Source organism: Morus notabilis, unplaced genomic scaffold, assembly GCF_000414095.1.
Source record: "Morus notabilis unplaced genomic scaffold, ASM41409v2 Scaffold79, whole genome shotgun sequence".
Taxonomy (NCBI): domain Eukaryota; kingdom Viridiplantae; phylum Streptophyta; class Magnoliopsida; order Rosales; family Moraceae; genus Morus; species Morus notabilis.
The window spans coordinates 161,532-183,743 of record NW_010366287.1 but is presented as its reverse complement, the minus strand read 5'-3'; the positions used below and the strand labels follow the sequence as shown (position 1 = coordinate 183,743).

The following is a 22,212-nucleotide window of genomic DNA, read 5'->3' as shown; positions in this document are numbered from 1 at the left end:
GTGAGGTAAGAGACATAATCCTTCGTCAACATTAGGTGGTTACTAGGAAAATAACATGGGTGGTTGCTAGGAATACAAATGTGAACGGATAAGTGTTACAATCTGAAAATATAGTATAATTCTCAATGGAATTGTCAGATTAAGTCTAACCTTTCTTCTTTGTGTGGCTGCAACGACATAAATGTCAACCAGAGATATATAGGAGAAACCACAATTAGCAGGTCTGGGGCATACTTTTTCCTCACAATTGGCAATATTACGAGAAAGAGCAATGCAAGTACAAAACAGAAGTTGAAATTGTTAAACCCATTCCTCAAATAATAAAGTGGCCCTTCAGTTCCATATAAATGGCTCTCGCCACCTCCAGCAACATTATAGAGCAACAAATTTAACACGGACGATGTCCATTTTCCGTAGTAGGAGTAGTCCACAAGAAGCGATAATGCCTAGAAAGATTCCAAAAATTTATCGAAATGAGTAACATGGGACATAATGGCTTCGTTTATCCAAATTTCATAACGATGTAGGTCCATAAAAGCAACAAAAATGAAGTAATTATACTTACAAGAAGGGCAACAGAGGTGACAGCACCGGCAACAAACACTTGTTTGAATTTTCTGGCTAAAGAGAAGAATGTCACTGGCAGAAAAGCCAAGATTGAGAATGGCCAGCCAAGAATAACACCAACTGCGGCAACTGCCACTGCCATAGCAGGTTTCTCAAGAAGAAATAGACCCGATGATAGAGACATGGCATACATAGAGAATGAACTTGGCAAGAAACCTGGCGAACATTATCAAGACATTGAATAAGATACCTCCAAGAGACAATTAGACATGTTTGCTCTGCCACCTTATAAATCAAGAAAACGCATCTTAAGAGCAAAAACAAAACATGGACCACAAAGAAGCATGATACTGTGATGCAAAAAAAAAAACTCTTAACGGAACTTTTGAAATCAGAAAAACCGAAAGGGATAACTCACTAGTGCTAGCAAAAAAACAACCACTGGTTAAGCACAACATCGCAAGTGTGTAAGAAGCAAGACGCTTTCCGTATTTCCTTGAAAGAGCTACAACAAGAACAGTTTCCGTGATAACAGAGAGCAGACCAAGAAACAGTCTTACAGCATAAAATACTCTCACCTGAAAAAAAAAAAAAAAAAAAAAAAAATTGTTCAAGGACAATATGAAGATAAATAAATAAATGACCGTAAATAATTATAAAAACAGTTCTGAAGGCATAAAAGATTCTTACTTTTTCCTCACCAAACAGCCACGAGGCAGGTCGACCCACCAACTCATGGAAGAGAATATACAAATACGACCTAAGTGCAAACTGGGAACTGGAAAAAAGGCATACAATAGCAATTAATGTTTCACCAGTATATTTATCTAAATATGAATTTTTCTAAGTAGCTCAAACTTTAGAAACTATTTTAAAGAATGATAGGGAAAAAGAGATGGATAGATAAAAGAGGAAAAGAAGAGGAGTGTCATATATAAGATAGATTCCAACCTCACCAAATCTGAAATCCTCTAAGTTGCATATTCCAAAAGTTGTCTAACCTATAGAATAATATCCTAATAAATGCATGACTCCTCCAAAAAAAGAAAGGAGGTCAACGACACAGTGAAGTTTGCAACAATACTGGTCGAACTTGAGCATCTGATTTCATCTAAAATGCTAACTTGAGTTCGAAATCTTACATCAATGATTGCAAATCAGCTACTTCTGTAACACCTTTGCTCTATTTTACTATCAGTTTCGACTTGTTTTCCAGATTTCTTAATTGGCATTGAGAAAGAATGCGAGATGGTTAAGAACAAGAGAGTGAGATGAAATATTGTACAAGGACCAAAAGAGGATAAACCAGAGCAGGACATTGCATGAAGAATTGCCAATAATATAAGTAGGGCATAGTGGTTTTCTAAAAGGCAACTTTTTGCACTGGTGGAATGACAACCCTCCGATCCCCGTCCTCGCCCATAATGATGACATTTTACTTAACAACTAAGTTAAATTACATGCACAGTAGCTTTGTTACACTCACTTCATCACCAACCCTCTGATCCCCATCCTTGCCCACAATGATGACAGTTTACTTAACAACTAAGTTATAAAATTACATTCACAATAGCTTTGTTACACTCGCTTCATCACCAAGCCTTGAGTTGATTGCTTATGGCTCACATTTTAACATTACAGTCATCAACTGAAGTTTCGAATATTTAGCGAAAAGCTTTACTTTCTTTTCTCACTCTATGCCTGAGAGGACTGGAAATTAAAAACACAATGTAGACAAAAATACAAGCATCTTTGCAAATTAAATTTCACTATCTATCAGACTATCAGGTCTTGAAATACACAGAAACTTACTCTTATCGTTGTTTGTCAAGTCAAATAGCCCGTTGTTTGGCGGGTTTGAACTACCGTACTGTTTTTCGAATTTCTATTCAAACTTTCTGTTTAAAACTATGAACCAAAGGGGTCAAAAATCTAATATCCTCCTCGCATTTTCGGTCTTTTTTTCTTTTGCTGGAGAAAAAATGCATTTTGTTTTACTAAGCTTAGACCTTTGTTCACATTACCAAGGCCAAGACCTAAAGATAAAAACAAGATAGCCCAAACCCAAATTTCCCAACTTTTTTATCTCTTTTTCCATCAACCAAACACAACCCACAAAAAATGTCACTTTTTCTTCCTCTTTCCTAAATTCTCCATCCTCAATTTTTGAAAAAAAAAAAAAAAAAAAAAAAAAAAAAAAAAGCAAAACCCCACTGCAAATTAAATTCAATAAAAACCCAGATAGAAAAACTCCAGGAAAAAGAACAATCTTCATATAGGAAATGAAAATGAGATCAAATAGAAGGAAAAAAAAATAAAGTGGGTTACCTGTATTCCCAAGTTTGGAAGCCGAATTTGTAGAGAAGATAATGGAGAGGCTCCCAATAGTTGAAGACCTCATCACAGTCGTGAATGATGTTTGACATTGCGCTCATATGCCTCAAGATTCCCAATGCCAAAAATGGCAAAATCCAACTCAACCCCTTGTTTCCTTCTTCATCGGACTCTGATTTCCCTGGTTTATCGAGTTTCGTGTACGACGACGACGATGATGACGATGGATCGGACGGCTGAGGGCGTCTCTTCCTTGTCGACATAGCCATGGTGAAGCTAGAATCTGTAGCTTCTGTATTGGTGTGCTTGAAACAGAGGAGAAGAAAGAAAGAAAGAGAGAAACGACGGTCTGGTGTAGGACTAGAAAATGATCCTTTCCTTCCTTATGAAGCAAAAACAGTATTATTTGTAGCACTTCTAAGTATTATTACTAACTTTGGAAATTCAGTTTGTTTTCTTTTGTTGTTTTTTTTATAAGAAGATCTAAATTTATTTAAAAGTTTTTTAAGTTTTTTTCCTTTTATTTTTTTTTTATTTTTGAGCAAATCCTCTTTTATTATTCTGTTAAGAGTTTAATTTAGTAAAAAGAATATTAACCAGAACAGATTTAAAAGGAGAAGAAGTTTCTGATGGGACAAATTAGATGGTAAATATTTATTGGGTGCATATTAAAAAAAGAGAGAAATTTTCATTAATGTCATTAAAAAAGATAATATTATTTTATTTCTGTCTCAATTTTAAAATTTTCATTTATACTATTAATATTCTGATAAGATATCTTTTATATTCTATTTGAATAATTTTTTTTTCACGGTGTATTTTTATTCTATATTCTATCAGAATATTTTTTTAATGACATAATTAATAAGAGGGTGAAAAACAATAGCTCTTTCTTATAATTTTATCTAAAAATAATATTTGAGAGTATTTTTTTTTTCTTTCGAACTGTTTTAGAGAGTATTGAAAAAAAAAAGGACAAAATTAAAGATGATTTCAATAAATTAGCTAGAGATGATAATAATTTTCACGGAAAAGGGGCCTCACCCTGAATAGAGCGGGGATGGAAGACAATTATTAGGGATGGGGATAGATATGAGGACAAAATCTAGTTCCCAATTCGTGATGGGGGGAGGGGACGGAGGAAGTACTCCCCACCCCACCTCCGCCTCAATATTAATGTGTTTTTTTTATGTATATATATATATACATATATATAGATACAAAGAAGCATTGTTCATTTCATGACTCAAATTATATTGCGACAGTACTTTCTTTCATAAAAATTTAAATTCAATTTTTTTACTACAGTATTTTTCTCTCACATACACAACTCAAGTCATGACTTAGTTGTGTAGATAAACATACACATAATCTCTTAAAATTACTTTTACTTGAAAAAAGGGGTAACTGCATTTTTAAGGGATATTTATATTTTAATATCTTATGTTTTGGGTTTATTCAAAATCTATACCTTCAACTTTTTATCACATCAAATGTATATTTTCATATTAGATTTAGTATACAAATCTATATCTTATCTCGGTCAATAATTGATTTTGACTTTTAAAATGACTAAGTATCCTTGAGAAAAAGAGAGAAAATAAAACTAAAACTTTCTAATAGTATAAAAAGTTAAAAATTAAAAATACAAAAAACACATTTTAATGGTATTTTGTAAACTTTTTAGACTAATACCATAATTAAGTTTTTTTCATTAGCTTTTTTCTTTTTCTATTTTCTATTCAAGGACATTTTAGGAACTTTAAAGGTCAAAATTGAGGGTTGACTGTAGAAAGCTATAAATTTGACTATTAAATCTAAAATAAAGGTATACATTTGATGAGATTAAGTTACTTTAATTTTAAAATACAATCCTATATAACGAGAAATGAGACAATTATAACGAAAGCTCTCTCAATAGAGAATTTCCGACTCCAAACCCACTCCTCTTTATGCGGAGATAAAGACAGAAATGAGAATTGTTTAGAGGAAGCGGGGATGGAGATGGGAGTTAATCCTCCCCCCCCCCCCCCCCCCTCCATTACCATCCGTAAAATTAGCTATATAATGATTTGCTCCGGACTCAAACCTGAAACTATACGGCCGGCTGGATTAGACAATTTACTTGTTAAACAAAGTGAGAATAATTCAAAAGATAAAGGACAAAATGGGAAATAAATTGGAGAACATTTTTTTCGGTGGTGTAGACCGATGTTTTTGTACATCTTGGTAGACTATTTACATTACTTTTAGGAAAATGAATCTAATGTCTCATTTGCCTTACCACAACCATAACAGTTGGGATGCTATCAATCTCTAGAATGCTCGTAAATTGGATGCACTAAACAAAACATTGTGCCTAGCCATATTCCTTGCAAGCATTCATGATCTGTAGTGCCATTTTCACTCTCCACTGTAACACCTTTGTAAAAGGGTGATATCGCAAACAAATTAATTACTGGAGAACTCAATTGGGTAAAGTGAATATTTCTATTTGGACATAATTTAACACAAAATTGATACATTTCATCCCCTTGTAGCCTTTATCCAAGTTAAGTTCTATAAACCAATAGAATCGAAAGGAATTACTCAGAATCTTCCTTTTGCTTTTTTGATGCATACTCGTTGCCGTCACCATGTCTCAATTTAGCTTCACGGCGCTCCCTCTTCACTCCCTTTGCTTTGTTAGGTAAAGCCATCTCTCCAACCTAAATGCCCAAACAGGGGGGAAAAAGGGAATAAACATCAACACATATGGATGGAATTTAAACTAGCCATTCTTCTCTGGTGTACCAAGAACAAATGGTTGAAAATAACTTTGTTGCTACATTAGTAGATGAAATTGAATGAATCTGACACCCTCTTTTACCTTCTGATCTGGAATGTATACTTTTCCAATTTTGCCCTCTATCACATCCTTGCTAACGTTTTTCTCCTGCCATGAACAAACAACAATCATTTTACAGATGTGTTGCTTTGCTACGCTTACGAGACAATATGAAACGAGATAATCAAGTTATCAAACCTTCTTCTTGGGCTTATCTCTGGTTGTTTTCATGGCTTCTCTTCTTAGGCCTTCATTAGGTAGACGATGTCGACGAACTACAAAATCCATGGATGGGCCAACTTCAACCAGTTCCATCCTTGGTACTATTGTGCCAGATCTTTTAAGTTGTAACGCACAGTGCGTAAAAAACACCCTATTCAGAGACACAGCCGTACATACATATGCACGGTCCACTCCAGCAAGATTTAAATTTTCTACAACCTGCACATAATTGAATAAGCAACATCCCCCAAACTAAAAGAAAAACAGTAAATGACTTGAGGAAAAGAAAATGTTACCTCTCCTCGGAACAGGTCAAGTAAAACTTCCTTCAAATGTTTCAACTCTTCAACGCTATCAAACCCTTCTCCAATAAAAGCAATAAAAGGTTTCGAGCCTGCCTTTGGAGCTAGTTTCTTATCATACGAAAATGATTCCAAGGGTTTAAAATTTTCAACCCCAACCTCTACAAGGTCATATATGTGGTGGTCATAAGTTCTACCAATAACAAGATTGTCAGGTCGCTTCTTTGAGTGGGAACCATACTGCAAAACAAGGAAATAGAAAAAATAAACGGGGATGTTCAAAGTATAAGGACGTCACTAATAAAGAAAAAGTGCTAATAATTTTTCATCCCGACTAGCTATCTACTAAACATGAGGAAGGGTTCAGTTTGTTTGTTTGTTTCTTTTTTTTTTTTTTTATTATTAATGGGGATTCAAGAACTGCCAAGGAAAGAAGGTTTTAGAGTATTTGACGATCATTTCAGCCTCTCAATTTCCTGTGAGAAAGAAAAAAAAAAAAACTGATAAAATTTTTTACTTCGTCTAGCTAACTACTAAACATGAGTGGTTCACTTTTTTCAATCCGGCGATTCAGGGAATTCCAAGGTGTTGCAGATTAAAGCACTAGCCTTTCCTAAAGAGATCAATAATTTAAAATACAAATAAACAAACAATAACACACAAGCTTTATAGTGGCGTGCACCTTAATCAGACAACTACGTCCGAAACCCACACACCCAAATTCTGCATCAATAATTAGGCTCGACATACTCGAAGCAGAGAAATAAAGTTTTGTGACAACTAAATGCTAAAGGCGCATAAAATGGCAATAAACAAAATTCCACTTTTGTGACAATATATTATTCTCTATTCAACAAAGCCAACTCACAATAACACCACAAGAACACACGCAAAACAAATGAATGAACAAAAAATTTGCACTAGAAAGATAAACATAATACTGCTCAGCTTTTTACTTACTACAAACATACTGCAATCAGTTTTGAGAGAGAAGAACTCAAGCGAAGCTTCACCTCCGCTTTCAAACGGCCTAACATCCTCATTCTTTCGACTGAATCTCAAAGCATTTTCCTTCGTTATGTGATAAATTTGCGTCAATACACTGTTCAACACGCCACTAGTCTTCGTTCCATGAAGTATCAGCGTCTTCTTCCCCGTCTCGACCTGAAAAATTACGTCAAAAAGTCCGAGTCCAGAAGTTATTGTAAAAGTGAAATATTTTTATTTTTATTTTTGGGGATTAATTTTGCTCAAAATGCAAAAATTTATGGAACTCACTAGCTTAGGAGCCCGCTTATCGAGCTCTCGCCTGGCCTTGCCTGTCTTGGGAGTTTTCACTTTCAACATGATTAACTGCAAGTCTAAGAACTCAGAAATACAATATTCTTTGTTAGTTCATATTGCTATTTTTTTTAATAAAAAACAGAAAAAGTGGTACAAAATACATATTTTTTTTACTAAATTGCTAAATTGTTAGTTCAAATTGCCAAATGGTGGTACTAAAATGCTTGTTACAGTATTCCATATAGATTATTTCATTCCTCTGCAAAGCTAAGGGAAACTCAAATGGGGAAACTCAACATGATAACAAAACATTATTAACCAATGAGCTAAAATTTAAATTCCAGAGCAACCCATTTTGAGATTTGCAAAGGGAAATGAACTGATTATAACAGAAACGCTCAATTCTCCTCAAAGACTTGGTTTTTCCGCCACAGAAATCCCAACTTAAAAAAAAAAAAAAAAAAAATTAGAGACAGAAAGCCAACAATGGAGAAGGAGCTTGGCTTACAGGTGGCTTGAAACCGGCTCGGAAGGACGGCTGGCTGGCTACCTTGCCGGCGACGGCAGAAAGACTGAGGGAACGGCCACCAACACTCGCGGAGGGTCGACGACTGGGGATGGGGGCCCAGGGTCACTGATGCGCTCTAGGGTTGAGGCTTTTTTTTTTTTTTTTTTTTTTCTCCTGGGTTAAGAGTGAGAGGTTTTAGAGCAAGAATAAAAATATGGAATTGTTAAAAATCTTTAACAGAAATTTCAGAAAAAATATTGATATACATGGAAATATTGAAAAAGAATACAAAAATTATGGAAATTTATATTAGATCACGTTTCTATTACTTTTATGACAGAATGAACATTGAAAAGATATATAAATAAATAAATAAAGTTTACATAAAAAATTATATATATATTAAATTTTTAATACTAAAAAAAAGTTTTATGAGACTTAAATCATGATATAAATTTTGAATAACGTTAAATATAGTTATCAATATGTCATGTATAAGTTTGTTGATGTCTATAATATGAAAAAGAAAATGCAGAAAAAACACTTTAAATGACTAAATATTTCTATTTCCAAAACTTTCCGTCTCAAAATTTCTCATATATTTTTCTAAAATTTAATTTTGTCCGAATTATACTATATGCATACTGATATCGATATCTTAATTGATATTTACTGATGTTGCCAATATTTTCCCAATATGATCCCGAAACCGATTTTGTGGTGGAAAAAAAAAATCAAGACCTTGAAAAACCCGAAATTTCCGTGAAATTTATGACCATATTTTAGAGTGAGATGTTTATTACATTTGGGAAATGCTACAATAACATAGGCCCCGTTTCCACACCAATAACGCACATTTAAAGTCGTTTGGAAAACAATTGAACGCTTATAATTTGCCATTTCATAAACTCAAAAATGATCCTGAATGCACTATATCAAATTCATTAAAACCCAAAAAAAATTTTAATAAAAAAAAAAGGAGATCATATCTCTGGCGTAGAGACATCATAAGAATAGTCGTTCACGACAATCGGGAGCCACCTACAAGTTGCGCCGGAGAGAGAGTGCGAACCCTTCCGCGTGGATGGCGGCCGTCGATCGCAACAGCTCCTCCACAATGATGATAGCTAGAGGTTTTTTCCTTAGTATTTTTTCATTTTTTTTTTTGCAATTATTATTATTAATTAGACTTGGAAAGGTTCTTATTCAATGTGGTGGTGTCTATTTTTGTTCCATAGAACACGATTTGAGACTATAATTTTTAATCTGACAGTTTTTTAAAAAAAAATATCCTATCAGTACGTATATATGGCTTACAGTACTATAGTCACTCTCATTTTAGAGCTTTGATTTTTATCTTTATTATTTATTTATTATGTGTAATTGCTTGTTAGTTTTATTTATTTTTTTAGATTTGATTAGATTTATGAGTGCTTTTCATCGTTATCTCTTTTATGTTATCTTACACCCATTTGTGTTGATTATTAAGTTTTGTAATTTAATTGTAATTGTGTTTTCTCTATTTAAAAGGGCTCATGAAAAAGAAATAAACAAGAAGAAAATACGTATTTTGGGCATTTTATAGTTTGTCTGTTGCACTATGTGCCGGAATAATAGTATTTGTCCTGATGGAGCCATAAGCCACCTCCGGTAAGAGGATGGGGTTATAACCCGATAAAATTATTAAGAGAACGTTTGATTCATGAATTCAGAATCATTCTCATTTTATGTGTATTTTTTGTGAGAGAAAAATACTGTAAAAAACTATAAATCATGATTCAGAATCAGAGACGAATACAGAAAATAAAAGTCCCCTAACACTTTTCTTTATTTATCATTATTGAACAGAATATGGAATACATTCCCATGAGAATAAATTTGTATTATTCACATATAATCCCACTTATTCATCTTGTGAGACCATCTTATGCGAGTAGAGGGATTTTATCCTCACGAAAATGAAGAGGTGTGCCCTTTTCAAACTATGAGTTTTTAACTTATTATCTAATTTTAGATGTGGTAAAATAAATAAATAAATAAATAAATATTGATCCAAACAGTGCAGTTTTTTTTTTTTCAGAGGGTTCAAACCATCATTATTTTGATTCATACAGTATTTTCTTTCATAAAAATTTAAATTTTAAAAATTATACTAGCCTTTTCTCATAAAATTTGAAGTGCGTTTGGAGCAAGAATCCGTGCCATGGTTCGTGGCTCGCTACAATATTTTCTTTCAACAAAAACACACGTAAACTGAAAATTATTCTGAATTCATGAACCAAACATTAAGCACTAATCGATCCTAAACTTAATTGGTTAAATATGTTCCGCGTGGCTTCCGTTAGATGCAAATTTGTCAAGTCCGCGCGTGACAATTTGATTGATTTAAGCTAAAAAAATGCATATTGAATTGAAGGAATACTTCCAATTTTTTCTTCAAAAAATAACTCTCATTTATGAATACCAAACTTGCTTGCCAAAATCTAGGAGTCCATTAATATGGCATGCTTTTAGCTGCCAAACAAAAGTCAAACACCGGTAATACTACTCTACAGTGCGGCCGCCGAAATGAGAGAGTTGTCTCCACCAATTTGTATCTATTAGGCAGCTAATTTGGACTGAATAACATTTTTCAATGAGATATTACTTCGAATCTAAATCTAACAAATTGGGATATAGCATTATTTCAACAGACTAAAGTTTACCATTAATTGGGAGAGAGCCTGATGGTTTAAGCTGCGAGACTAAATTTATTTTACAAGTGACTAATGAAACAACAGAAAATACTTCAAATTATTTGACAAGTTCAAGGGTAATTGTGCCCTATTTTGTAAGACTCATAGAACCTCATAAAACTCATATTATGCATTTTTTGGATTCTCTATGGTTTTAAGCAACTTTCTTCCTCCAAATGTTAGTTATAGATACGAAAAAGGTCGGCTCCTATTTTCAAGTAGTAACCATACCACTCTTTTGATGGCCAACAAACACCAAATCATAATGCATAATAAGCAGTTCCATTGATAAATCATACATAAGTTTCCCTTGACAACAATTATAGCCATCGCCGCAGTAGTGTTCGGGCACAACACTCGATCATACAGCTCGATAAGGTCGCCCAAAATTTGACCTTAAGGCAGATGATTAAAGACATTTTAACCGTGTATTTGATTTGTGGATTATTGGGCAAAAACTAAATCTACAAAACAAAGCAGAAAAGAGAAAAAAAGGAAGGAAAAACGAACAACTGATCTAACCAGTGTTCTGCAGTCCAGCGGCAATACCCTTCATTGTCAAGATGAGAGTGTCCTCCAGACCCGGAGCATACTCACTTGTTGGGTTCAGCTTCACGAGTTCATTAGCAGGTGTGTTTGATTCCATAATCTCCCTGGAGATGTGTGGCCGCACAGTCACATGGTAGTTCGGATCACGGATCCTCTTCAATGTGTAAGCTTGGCAGACATTAAGTGTTGTGATGTATGAATCACGCAGTCGCAGTCTTTGTTTCAATTGCGGGTCACCTTCAAGAAGATCCTTGTGTCCAGCAATCTACCAATGCGGTATCAAAAGAATAAATCAGTTTCCATACAATTAACGGAACAATGTCTAGTAGACATTTGGTTTATGGCCTTAAATTCAGTATAGCAACTCTAGGCCTTTGACAAAGATTTTGTTGGTAATTTGATGTGTTGACTACTGTCTACAATATTTCACCTTCTTTTTTTTTTTAATTTTTATTTTATTTTATTTATGGTTTAGATCAATAAAAGCAGTAACAATGTTTTGCAGAACAATACAAGACAATCAGAGTGAGATAATTTTCTGTTGGTATTTTACCTGTAGAAGAAGTCTCTTGGTTTCTTCGAAGTTATTCCTCAACCGCTCCCCAAACGACCATAGGTCTTCAGAAACAAGGAGCTTGTCATACAAAGCGGCTATACCTGGATCTCCCTTGGCGAACACCATTTCGACCAAATCAATGGTCACTCTGAAGAAAGGCCATTGGTTGTACATCTCTTGTAGCATATGGAGATTCCTAATGTCCTTCTGAATAATATGTTTGAAAGCTACTCCAAAGCCCAGCCACACCGGAAGATGAAACCTTGTCTGCGTCCAGGCAAAGATCCATGGGATTGCACGAAGTGATTCGATTCCCCCGCTAGGCTTCCGCTTTGATGGACGACTACCAATGTTCATCCGCCCATACTCCAACTCTGGTGTAGCCTACAATGATGCGCATAATTGGTTACTAAAACAAGCTGTGTATATGAACAAATGTGACAAATGATTTTTCTTGAATGCTTACCAGGCGGAAGTATTCGACGAATCGGGGTTCATTAAAGACAATGGAACGGTATTCCTCTGTAGCGACAACTGCCATTTCATCCATAAGTGCACGCCATTCTGGTTTTGCTGAAACTAAGGGGTGCATGCCATGCTCTAGAGTAGCAGCCGTGAAACGCTGAAGCGTTCTAAAACACAAGTGCTCTTCTCCAAATGACTGCTCAATGACTTCACCTTGTACGGTAACGCGGAGAGATCCATGAATCGTTTCTGGAGGTTGAGACAAGATAGCAAGATGGGTCGGCCCGCCTCCTCTTCCAACGGTCCCACCACGGCCATGGAACATAGTAAGCTTCACACCATATTCCTTTGCAACCTTTATGAGCTCCTCTTGAGCTTTATACAACTGCCAGGCTGCAGAGAGACGACCTGCATCTTTACCAGAATCTGAGTAGCCAATCATGACTTCTTGCTTTCCATTAATACGGTTTCTGTACCAATCAACTGAGAACAGCCGAGAGAGAGCAGCAGGTGCAGCCTCAAGATCTGCAAGTTTCTCAAAAAGGGGAACGACTCTCAATGGTTTCTTCACATGGCATTCCCTCTGGAGCAGCTCAACTGCAAGCACATCAGAAGGAGCAGTTGCCATGGAGATGATATATGCTCCAAAGTTGTCTGCTGGAAGTTCCGCTAAGACGTGGAATGTATCCAACACATCAGCAATCTCTTCGGTTTTTGGAAGATCAGGACCAAACAGAGGGCGTCTGCCACTGAGCTCAGATAAAAGCCATTCTTGTCGCTTTTCTTCAGACCACTCTCGGTATGAACCAATTTCCAAATGTTGGGTAATGGCATCCATGACATCAGTATGACGGTCAGACTCTTGCCTAATATCGAGTCTCACAAGTGAAAGCCCAAAAGTAGAGACTTGTCTCATAAAATCAAGAAGGGACCCGTCAGCAATAGCGCGGTCACCACAAGCACAGAGTGATCTGTAACAGAGTTCAAGAGGCTCCAAGAACTACAAATTATTCCAAAGAAAAAGAAGAAAGAAAACATTCTTCAGCGTTAGAAACTGTTAAACAGATGAAACTAATCACAAAGCAAGTTACATTTTCATTAAGTGACTAGATTAACTTATTCTTTACCGTGGTGAGATAAAATTATGGTTGATGCTCTCTCTCCATTTACTTAAAAATAAAATAGAAGAAAATCATGATTGATGATCAACTAGGAATAACAAAGAAAAGAAAAAAGTATATCTTGTGCTTGAGCTATATAACATATCCAGCAACCTATGACTTTGTCAAAAGATATGCCACCACCAGTCAAAGTGATAAAATGAAAGTATAAATTGCCTAGTGCCATACTGGATTTAGAAGAAAAACAGATTAGCAATAAACACCTTTACTGTGAGAAACAGGTGAAATTGAAAAATAAAAGATGCCTTGTCAAGACAGCTATCAACGTTGAAGTACCTCCTCAACATTGGTAAACGTTGCATCCTCAGGAATTTCGGAAAGCCCATTTGCTAACAAATGACGAGAACGTTCACGCGTCTGATAAAGCTTATCCCTTACATCACCAAGAATCACACGGTAGGGTTCATTTGGAGGAACTTGTTTCCAAAACTCTACATAAAGCAAGATGGCATAAGTATTGCAATACTAAAAGAAATTTAACAGATTGCAGATTGATATCTTTTTTTTTTCTTCAAAGTTATTTAGAAACAGGAGCACATCCTCATTCTTTTTTATGTTCTCTGATCCTCCCAATGTTTTTGCAATAGGCTATATTTGCTTGAGTATACTAGAAAACTCGGATATAAAGTTTTAAAAGAATTGGTTTAACAGTGCAAATAACATTTTCAGAAAGGAAATAGTCAATAATTACCTATGTAGTGTTTCGCATCTCTCTTAGAAGAAGAGTGGAGCAAATCTGCCCGAACACGAAGTTCATCATTGCAGCGCCACATGGACAACTACACAAATATGTAAAAAAAAAAAAAAAAGACAATTGAAAAATGTAAAAAAAGAAACATGCTACATCACTCAGTGAATGAAATGAAGTTCATCCGTAAAACACCCAAGATGCATTTATCAAGCATTAAGTACCTCAAACATAAGGTCCTCAATTTGGGAATAGTACAAGTTAGCTGCCATCATTCTAGCCAACAAGCAAACATCCCTTGTGACCTCAGGAGTTACCCTCGGATTACCTGCATTGCAAACGAAAGAAACATTGAGCAAAGTCAATAAATTAGAGAAAGAGAATGAGAGAGCTCTCTTTCAGGGATAAGAAAATGAGTTGTACTCAAAAGTTTGAGATAATCGACAAATTGCAAGACTCAGAGGAGATCTATTTAGCTGGTTCGTTTGCCTTTTTTTTTTTTTTTATAGATAAATCTCCTCACAAACTAATAGCTTAATTTAGACTAGTAAGCTTCAACCGACAAAAGGACCATACCATCACGATCACCACCCATCCAGGAAGAGAATTGAATAAGTGGAGCATTGTAAGGAACACGTTCATTGATCCCTATGTTCTTCAAAGCTGTGTCCACACGACGCAAGAACTTTGGGACGCCCTTCCAGATTGTCTCATGGAAGTAGCTCATTCCTGCCCTCATCTCATCTTGAGGGGTTGGAGCTGTCCTCCGAATCTCATCCGTACGAAACGCAGCTTGAATCTATGTGAATTGTAGTAGCCAAACAAAGACCAGAGTTAATAATGCACACCCTGGAGAAACATATTCTTCTCATACTTCTAACATCGAGATTCAGATAGCATCTAAACAAATACAAGGCAAGCTGACATTACCTCTCTTTGAAGTGCCTCATCAAGCTCCTGCTTATCGTCAGGAGTAATGTCTTTGGCATATAATTGGGCCAAACAATTCCGAATCCTGACATTACGTAGGATCAAAAGGAAAGAGCAATGGAGCTAAGAAATCATTCTTTTAAAAAAAAAAATAGCAACGAAACTCAAGAGACAAGATTGTATTAGGTGAAGTGCAGACCTTCCATGCTTCTGAAGCAAAGATCTACGGACGGACTGTGTAGGATGCGCGGTCAAGACCAGATCGACAGTCTGATTCTTCAAGGCATCAAAAACCTCTTGAGGAGACTTTTTCAGGTCCCCTACAAGCCTCTTGAGAGTTTCTTCAATGTCCGATTCAGTTGTTGCGGAATTCTCATCCGCAAAATCTCCCTTCTTTAGCTTGTTCCGCCTGCGATACGCAATCTGGACTTCCTCAGCCAAGTTGGCCAAGTTAAGCATGTGAGAGAAAGACTTAGCAATAACAATGGAATCCCCGGGATCCAAACTGGTCAACACATTTCCGAGCTCCTCAAGTTTCTTCGGATCGTGCTTTCCTTCGTACTCAGCAGAAAGTTCGTAGCACTCTTGAACCTGTAAAAGAATGATCGTCAGAAATCACGTATGACATGACACATGACTGTTCCTTAACTGCCAAAACCATTAACATAAAAACCAATTCTCTTGTTTACTACTTCGTTGAAGCCTGAAGGCCAAACGCTAAAAGTTTTCCTTTAGGAAAAGAAATACTTGAATGTGTAGTTACCATTTAGCATTTGATTTCTCCAATGTGGCCAAAAATATTACTCTTATATTCATAACCAAAACAAACTGAGAAAGATCACTACTTTCAATCATTAAAAAAAAAAAAAAAAAAAAAAGAGTTTCATACACAGTGAAGACCCAATAACAAGCTGCCATATGCACAAACACACACATATACACACACAAATACACATATGTAAATATATATTGGATTTCATTAGTTCTACATAAAAAATAAAAGAGGTTTTAAAAAAAAAAATACAGTGATTTAGGCATCGCCGAATTATTTATTTAGAAATAATAAAAAAAAAATCTATCAAAACTGGGATTTGGTTATTCACAAAACAAACAAAATTACCAACCACACAAGTCACACCACAAAACTGCCCAAGTCAAATCATCCAAACAGTATTAAGTCACATACTTTTCAATCAAAACAATACTGCAATTCAATCGAATCCCATAACAATTTCAAAGTATTTGGGCTGATGGGATATCCAAACAAACAAACCTTAAAATCCTCAAACCGTCAGAATCCAAATCCAAAAACAATCAAAAAGAACTAGAGAGAGAGAGAGAGAGAGAGAGAGAGAGAGAGAGAGAGAGAGAGAGAGAGAGAGAGAGAGAGAGAGAGAGAGAGAGAGAGAGAGAGAGAGAGACTGACCGTTTCCTTAAGATCTTCTCCGTGTAAATCCTGGAGAATATCGAGAAATCGATCCAAAAGCAAAGCGTCGTACTCGATCAGCTTATCGTCCTCACTCACTTTCCCCGGCACCAGAAGCCGAAGCTGCGCATCAATCGACGCCATCTTCTCCAGATTCCGATTCGCCATTTTTTCTCAAACAAATTCTGAACAGCACCAAAACAAAACAAAACAAAAAAAAAAAGAATTGGTAATTATAAATAACGCCCACAAAAATCTGATCGCGAGATTCACGACCCAGAAAAATAGATCCTTTGTTTCAGACAAAGTATAGCCCCACGTGTACGGACGCTACGTAAAACAAAAGGCCAAAAACAAAAGCTTCATACGAAAAACAGAGCGTCGAAAAAAAGCTGATTTTTGTAATGGAAATGGATTATGAGATTGGATAATGGAGTACCTGAATCTGGGCAAGAAGAGAGAGAGAGAGAGGTGTGAGATCCAAAGAAGTGAAGTGGATGAGTTATATAGAAAAATTCGCTACGTCAGTTTCAGAGCTTTGTACTCTCTCTCTTACTCTTTGGCGTAACACGCGTAAAATTATGCTCTCTCTCTCTCCTCCTTTTTTCTAGTTGTTTTTTTTTTTTTTTTTTTTTTTTAACTTTTTTTTTTCCACTCATTAATTTGCTAATGGAAAGATAGAATTCGCTGTTTATATAGATGAGTAGGGGAGATTTAATTTAGTGAGACAAATTTTATAGATAAATATTTTTTATACAAAAAATATTAACATCATTTATTTTACTATTTAATTTATTATTTTTTATATTTATCATTTAATACGTAAATTTTATTATATAATTTTTTATTTAAATAATAATATATTATATTAATGAAATTGTTATGTTAAATAATAAATATAATAGTGATAAAAAGGGCGGTCGAGTTTAGAATTGATTCGTTTTTATTTTTCACGTTTTTTGACAAAGAAAAAATGAAAACGTTTTTAAAACGACGTTTGGCGCAATAAAGACAAAAAAGAGAAATAAAAATGATTTTTTAATTTAGTGTAAAATGAGAGAGAAATGAAAAATGACTTTTAGTTGTTTTTCATTTTTTGTTTTTGTTTTCTCCTCTCTCAAGCAGAGAGAGAGACATTAATAGGATTTTTTATACTAAAAATAATCTCTTAATAAAACTATCAAACACATTTTTAAAAATAATTTATGTTTGAGATTAAAAACGTTTTCATTTTTATTTTTATTTTCATAAAAAACAAATTTATTTTAGAACTATTTTTATAGTACGGTTGGGATTGAGAATGAATGAACAGTAATATGCTCCTGTGGGGATTGAGGTGTAGTAAATTTTCACTTTTTTTTTCCCAATTATCCGAGGAAGGAAATGACTTTTCCAACCGAAAGTGCTCTTTGGAATGGGAGTGAGAGAAACGTCGTAGGATTTGGAGTATGAATAGCAAATCCCCTTTTTCCAAAAGAAGCAAAAACGAATATATTTTTGTTTTTGCTAGAATATTCTTATTTGTATCATTTGAAGTGCTTGTAGTAAAGATTGTGGGTCCGTTCAGTTCGTTAATTTGAGTTTTTAATTTGAATTAAGATATGATATTGTGTAAGAGCTTTTAACTGTAGCAAAAAAGTTAGATGTGACTGTTTCTGAGAGTTTTTTACTATAATAAAACTCAAATTTTAAACTCAAATTAGCAAAAAAAATAGAACCTATATTACTGAGAATCCTTTTCCATAAAAAAATAATAAATAAATAAGTGTATTATTTAAGATTTTTTAACTCATTTCAGGATTCATTTCATAAATACTCTTTCAACTATGTACGTAATTCAACATGCTACTTAAGTCATAAAAAGAATCATTTCACGGTCAGAATTATACTTTAACATTCAAAATATCTCTTAATTATTAATTTCATAAATGCCCATCAGATTATTAATTCCGTAAATTTAAAAAAAAAAAAAAAAGAAATTAGGAAGTAAATTGACACAAAGTAAATTGTTCAGATTAAATGGACATAAAATTAATAGTTCATGAATATTTATGAAATTATAAAAAGAATCATGTGATCGTTTGATTAGTATTATAACAGAGGGGCGTTTTAAATTATTTTACATAGTTCAAAGGTGAAATTAACCTTTTTTTTTTTTTTTTATAATTTGAGAGGCATCTTAAACTATGATAGATACTTCAAAGCGTATTTAATGAAATTGATCCACTCATTTTCTTCCTCAATTATTAAGTAAGTGACAATTTAATCTATGAAATAGAAAAAATATTTTTAAAATTAAACTTAGGTTCTGTTTATTTAACTGATTCGAGTTTAAAATTTGAGTTTTATTACGGTAAAAAATTCTAAAAAATAGTCATATTTAATTTTTTTATTACAGTAAAAAACTCTTATATAAAATCACATTTCAACTCAAATTAGCAAACTAAACGGACTCTTAAAATCACAATAGTTAAATTTGAAAGAAAGCTAAATTAAAAGCAAGATCGCCGTGGATTGCCCTTTTTCCGGAGATGTGACAGATGCAGCAAAGTCATCGTCAGTGGGAGGAGAAATACAGAGGCACAAGCCATCGACGTGTCTCGTAAGAGTGTGCCAAATTCAACGATTACCTTTCTCATTATGCATGATAATAATACCTTGAAAGCAAAATAGGTAGCAACTTAACATTAAATAGGCATGCAATGCACGAAGCAAAATAAAAACTCCTAAGAAAAGAACCTGTTTGTTTCTTGTATTCATTCATTATTTTAAATCATGATTTATAGTTTTTTACAGTATTTTTTCTCACAAAAAACACACGTAAAAGAAAAATAATTTTAAATCATGATTTTGAATACACGAACCAAACGTCTACTAAGAAAATTTTTGTTTTTCTTTACAAAGATTGACCCAATAAAGCCATCATAAACTAAGAAAGAAAAATCCATCACAAGATTGTTAATATGACAACTACTAACCCAATTCGCGATGATCAATTTTATTATTTAAACTGAGTCGTCTTCAACTGAATGAAATAAATAAGTGTGATCTTTGAGGGAGGAAGAGTTGAAGAAGTTATTCCAGAGAGTAAGAGGGATGGAGATTGATGATGAACTACTCCATCTAATTCAAGTCCGAAAAGGCGGATGTGGGAGAATAGTGAAAAGAGATTTTTATTGATAAACAAGAGGTTTTTATGAAGACGACACAGTTGATCAACTAAATAATAAAGTCGATTATTTATGTTTGGTTCATGGATTCAGAACCATTCTCGATTTACATGTATTTTTTGTGAGAGAAAATACTGTAACGGACCATGAACCATGATTCAAATCATGGTTCGAATCCTTTTACCAAACGGAAGTACCATTAGTAGTTGCCATATTAGCAATCTTGTGATGGATTTTTCTTTCTTAGTTTATAATCGCTTTGTCGGATCGATCTTTATAAAGAAAAACAAAAATTGTTTTAGGAGTCTTTATTTTGTTTTGTGCATTGCATGCCTAATTGCTAATTCTGAAGCTTGCAACATTTAGTGTTAAGTTGCTACCTATTATTGGAATTGTGTATTTAAATTTGTGAACGTTAAAAAAAGAACAAAGGGCTTATCTAAAAAGCACAACATGCTTTTGTTTGGCATACACAAAAATGTTCTTTTCTTTTGGTATGATCAATACGATCTAGAGGTGCGAGTCTATGCATTGATTGAACTATGAAAACATATTGAGGATGGACTGGTAATAAAAGCTTATGATTTGAAGTCTCCACAGATTGAGTTATTAAGGGCTCGTTCATTTCACCGATTTGAGTTTTTAATTTTAATTTTTGCTACAGTTAAAAGCTCTCATAAAAAGTCACATTTAATTTTTTCTGTTACAGTGAAAAGCTCTCACATAAAATCACATTTCAACTCAAATTGAAAACTCGAATCAACGAGTAACGAGACCTAAAGATACTATTATTGTAAAAAAAAAAAAATCACATCCAAAAATTCTTTTAGTTCAAAGGTAATAGTTGAAACTGATAAAAATAGGGAGTATTAGCATGCATCCTGACAAATTGATCATTTGTTGTTTCACCTCTAATAAAAAAATAAAAAAAGAGATAAAAAGAAGTAGCTCTTATTTTAAGAATCAAAGAAGTCACTACAACAAAAAAGGCCATTTGCGACGACATTTTTTACGACGACATTTGTCGTCGCCAATAATAAAATATTTACGACGACATGTCATCGCAATTACTCCCCGTTTGAAAAAATAACCATGTCGTCGCTAATAACTTCAATGTCGTCGCTAATAACTTAAATGTCGTCGCAAATAATTTTGGGCGTAAATTTTAATGGCGCGGAATTTTGCCGCCAAGGTAATCCATTTTTTGCGACGACATTTTCCCTTTATTTGCGACGACAAAGTCGTCGCAAATAATTTCATATTATTTGCGACGATATTTTCTCTTTGTCATCGCAAATAATCTTTTCAAGATTTCACCAAAAAACTAAACGCGGAAAAATGATTATTTGCGACGACATTTTCCATGCGACGACAAAGTCGTCGCAAATAATTTCATATTATTTGTGACGACATTTTCTCTTTGTCGTCGCAAATAATCTTTTCAAGATTTCACCAAAAAACTAAACGCGGGAAAAATGATTATTTGAGACGACATTTTCCATTTATTTGCGACGACAAAGTCGTCGCAAATAATATGAAATTATTTGCGACGACATTTTCTCTTTGTCGTCGCAAATAATCTTTTCAAGATTTCACCAATACCAAGCGCGGGAATTAATGATTATTTGCGACGACATTTTCTCTTTGTAATGACTGAGAAAATTCCAGACCTTAAATAATACAATTCATGTATTTTTAAGCCAAGGATTTTCTTAGAAAATATTATGTTATATTGTGAATGGAGGATTTATGGAATTAATATATGTATTCCTAAATTCTATAGTAAATCTCATGTTAAGTTCATGTTTCGATCAAGTAAATTCGATCGATAAATTCTCGCAGTATTTTAAGGCGGAATAATTTTCAGTACAAGTATAGTTTGAGAATCTTAATTTCAAGAATCTCCAAGCACAGCACGATGTTAGCAGCGTATAAAAAAATGCACTGACATTTTAAAAGAAGAAAAAAAATCCTTAATTGCCAGACAGTTAGGTTAAAGTCGCAAGATAAATACCTATAGTAGATGGGTACAATATGAGCTTGGGAGTTGACACTGTCAGAAACGTCATTCTCGGGATAGAATACAGAAAATTAAAATTTAGAATTTGTTCAGTCTAAAATTAATTTCAAGACTTGAAACAGTTTGAAATATTACGCGAGTAAGAATATAAAACAATATTGAATTATTCAGAAATTGATATTGGACTGTAAGTAGTAGATTAACTTACGTAAGCTAAACTAATTACCTTTAATCAGTATAAATTTAATCTGTTTAGAGGAAATAATTGAGGATAAGATCAGGCACGTAATCTTGCCTTAATCAGATACTTTATATAGTGAAATTTTTAGGGTTCTTACACTTTCTTTCTCTTATTCTCGCTCATTCTCTCTCTCCTCTCACATTCTCTCTCACACAAACCATCAATGGCCAAATACTCAAGTTAAGATTCCGACCTCCATTTTTGACA

The 22,212-nt window shown here is 34.2% G+C and overlaps 3 protein-coding genes across 3 annotated transcripts in view; all 3 read right to left on the bottom strand.

The window, feature by feature from the left end:
• LOC21401627 (dol-P-Man:Man(6)GlcNAc(2)-PP-Dol alpha-1,2-mannosyltransferase) overlaps positions 1-3,278 on the bottom strand; it is a 5,503-nt gene extending 2,225 nt beyond the window's left edge. The window contains exons 1-5 of the mRNA XM_010109938.2: positions 2,896-3,278; positions 1,258-1,345; positions 986-1,145; positions 566-783; positions 151-446 (exon numbers count right to left, since the gene is read on the bottom strand). Of these exons, the coding sequence (XP_010108240.1) occupies positions 151-446; positions 566-783; positions 986-1,145; positions 1,258-1,345; positions 2,896-3,170 (1,037 nt within the window). The 5' untranslated portion in view covers positions 3,171-3,278. The remainder of the gene's footprint in view (positions 1-150; positions 447-565; positions 784-985; positions 1,146-1,257; positions 1,346-2,895) is intronic.
• Positions 3,279-5,405: 2,127 nt separating this feature from the next.
• Positions 5,406-8,243, bottom strand: LOC112093896 (ribosome production factor 2 homolog). The gene is made up of 7 exons (XM_024173394.1): positions 8,045-8,243; positions 7,531-7,613; positions 7,213-7,416; positions 6,247-6,492; positions 5,927-6,169; positions 5,771-5,836; positions 5,406-5,609 (listed from the first exon to the last, which is right to left on the bottom strand). Exons 2-7 carry the CDS (start codon positions 7,597-7,599, stop codon positions 5,487-5,489), a joined length of 951 nt encoding a protein of 316 aa, XP_024029162.1. The 5' UTR covers positions 7,600-7,613; positions 8,045-8,243; the 3' UTR covers positions 5,406-5,486.
• Positions 8,244-11,039: 2,796 nt separating this feature from the next.
• Positions 11,040-17,150, bottom strand: LOC21401626 (phosphoenolpyruvate carboxylase, housekeeping isozyme). Its single transcript, XM_024173393.1, has 11 exons — positions 17,014-17,150; positions 16,575-16,759; positions 15,348-15,739; positions 15,149-15,233; positions 14,795-15,017; positions 14,443-14,546; positions 14,222-14,309; positions 13,807-13,961; positions 12,351-13,349; positions 11,882-12,268; positions 11,040-11,593 (listed from the first exon to the last, which is right to left on the bottom strand). The coding sequence occupies exons 2-11, from the start codon at positions 16,740-16,742 to the stop codon at positions 11,297-11,299; spliced, it is 2,898 nt and encodes a 965-aa protein (XP_024029161.1). The 5' UTR covers positions 16,743-16,759; positions 17,014-17,150; the 3' UTR covers positions 11,040-11,296.
• Positions 17,151-22,212: the final 5,062 nt, after the last annotated feature.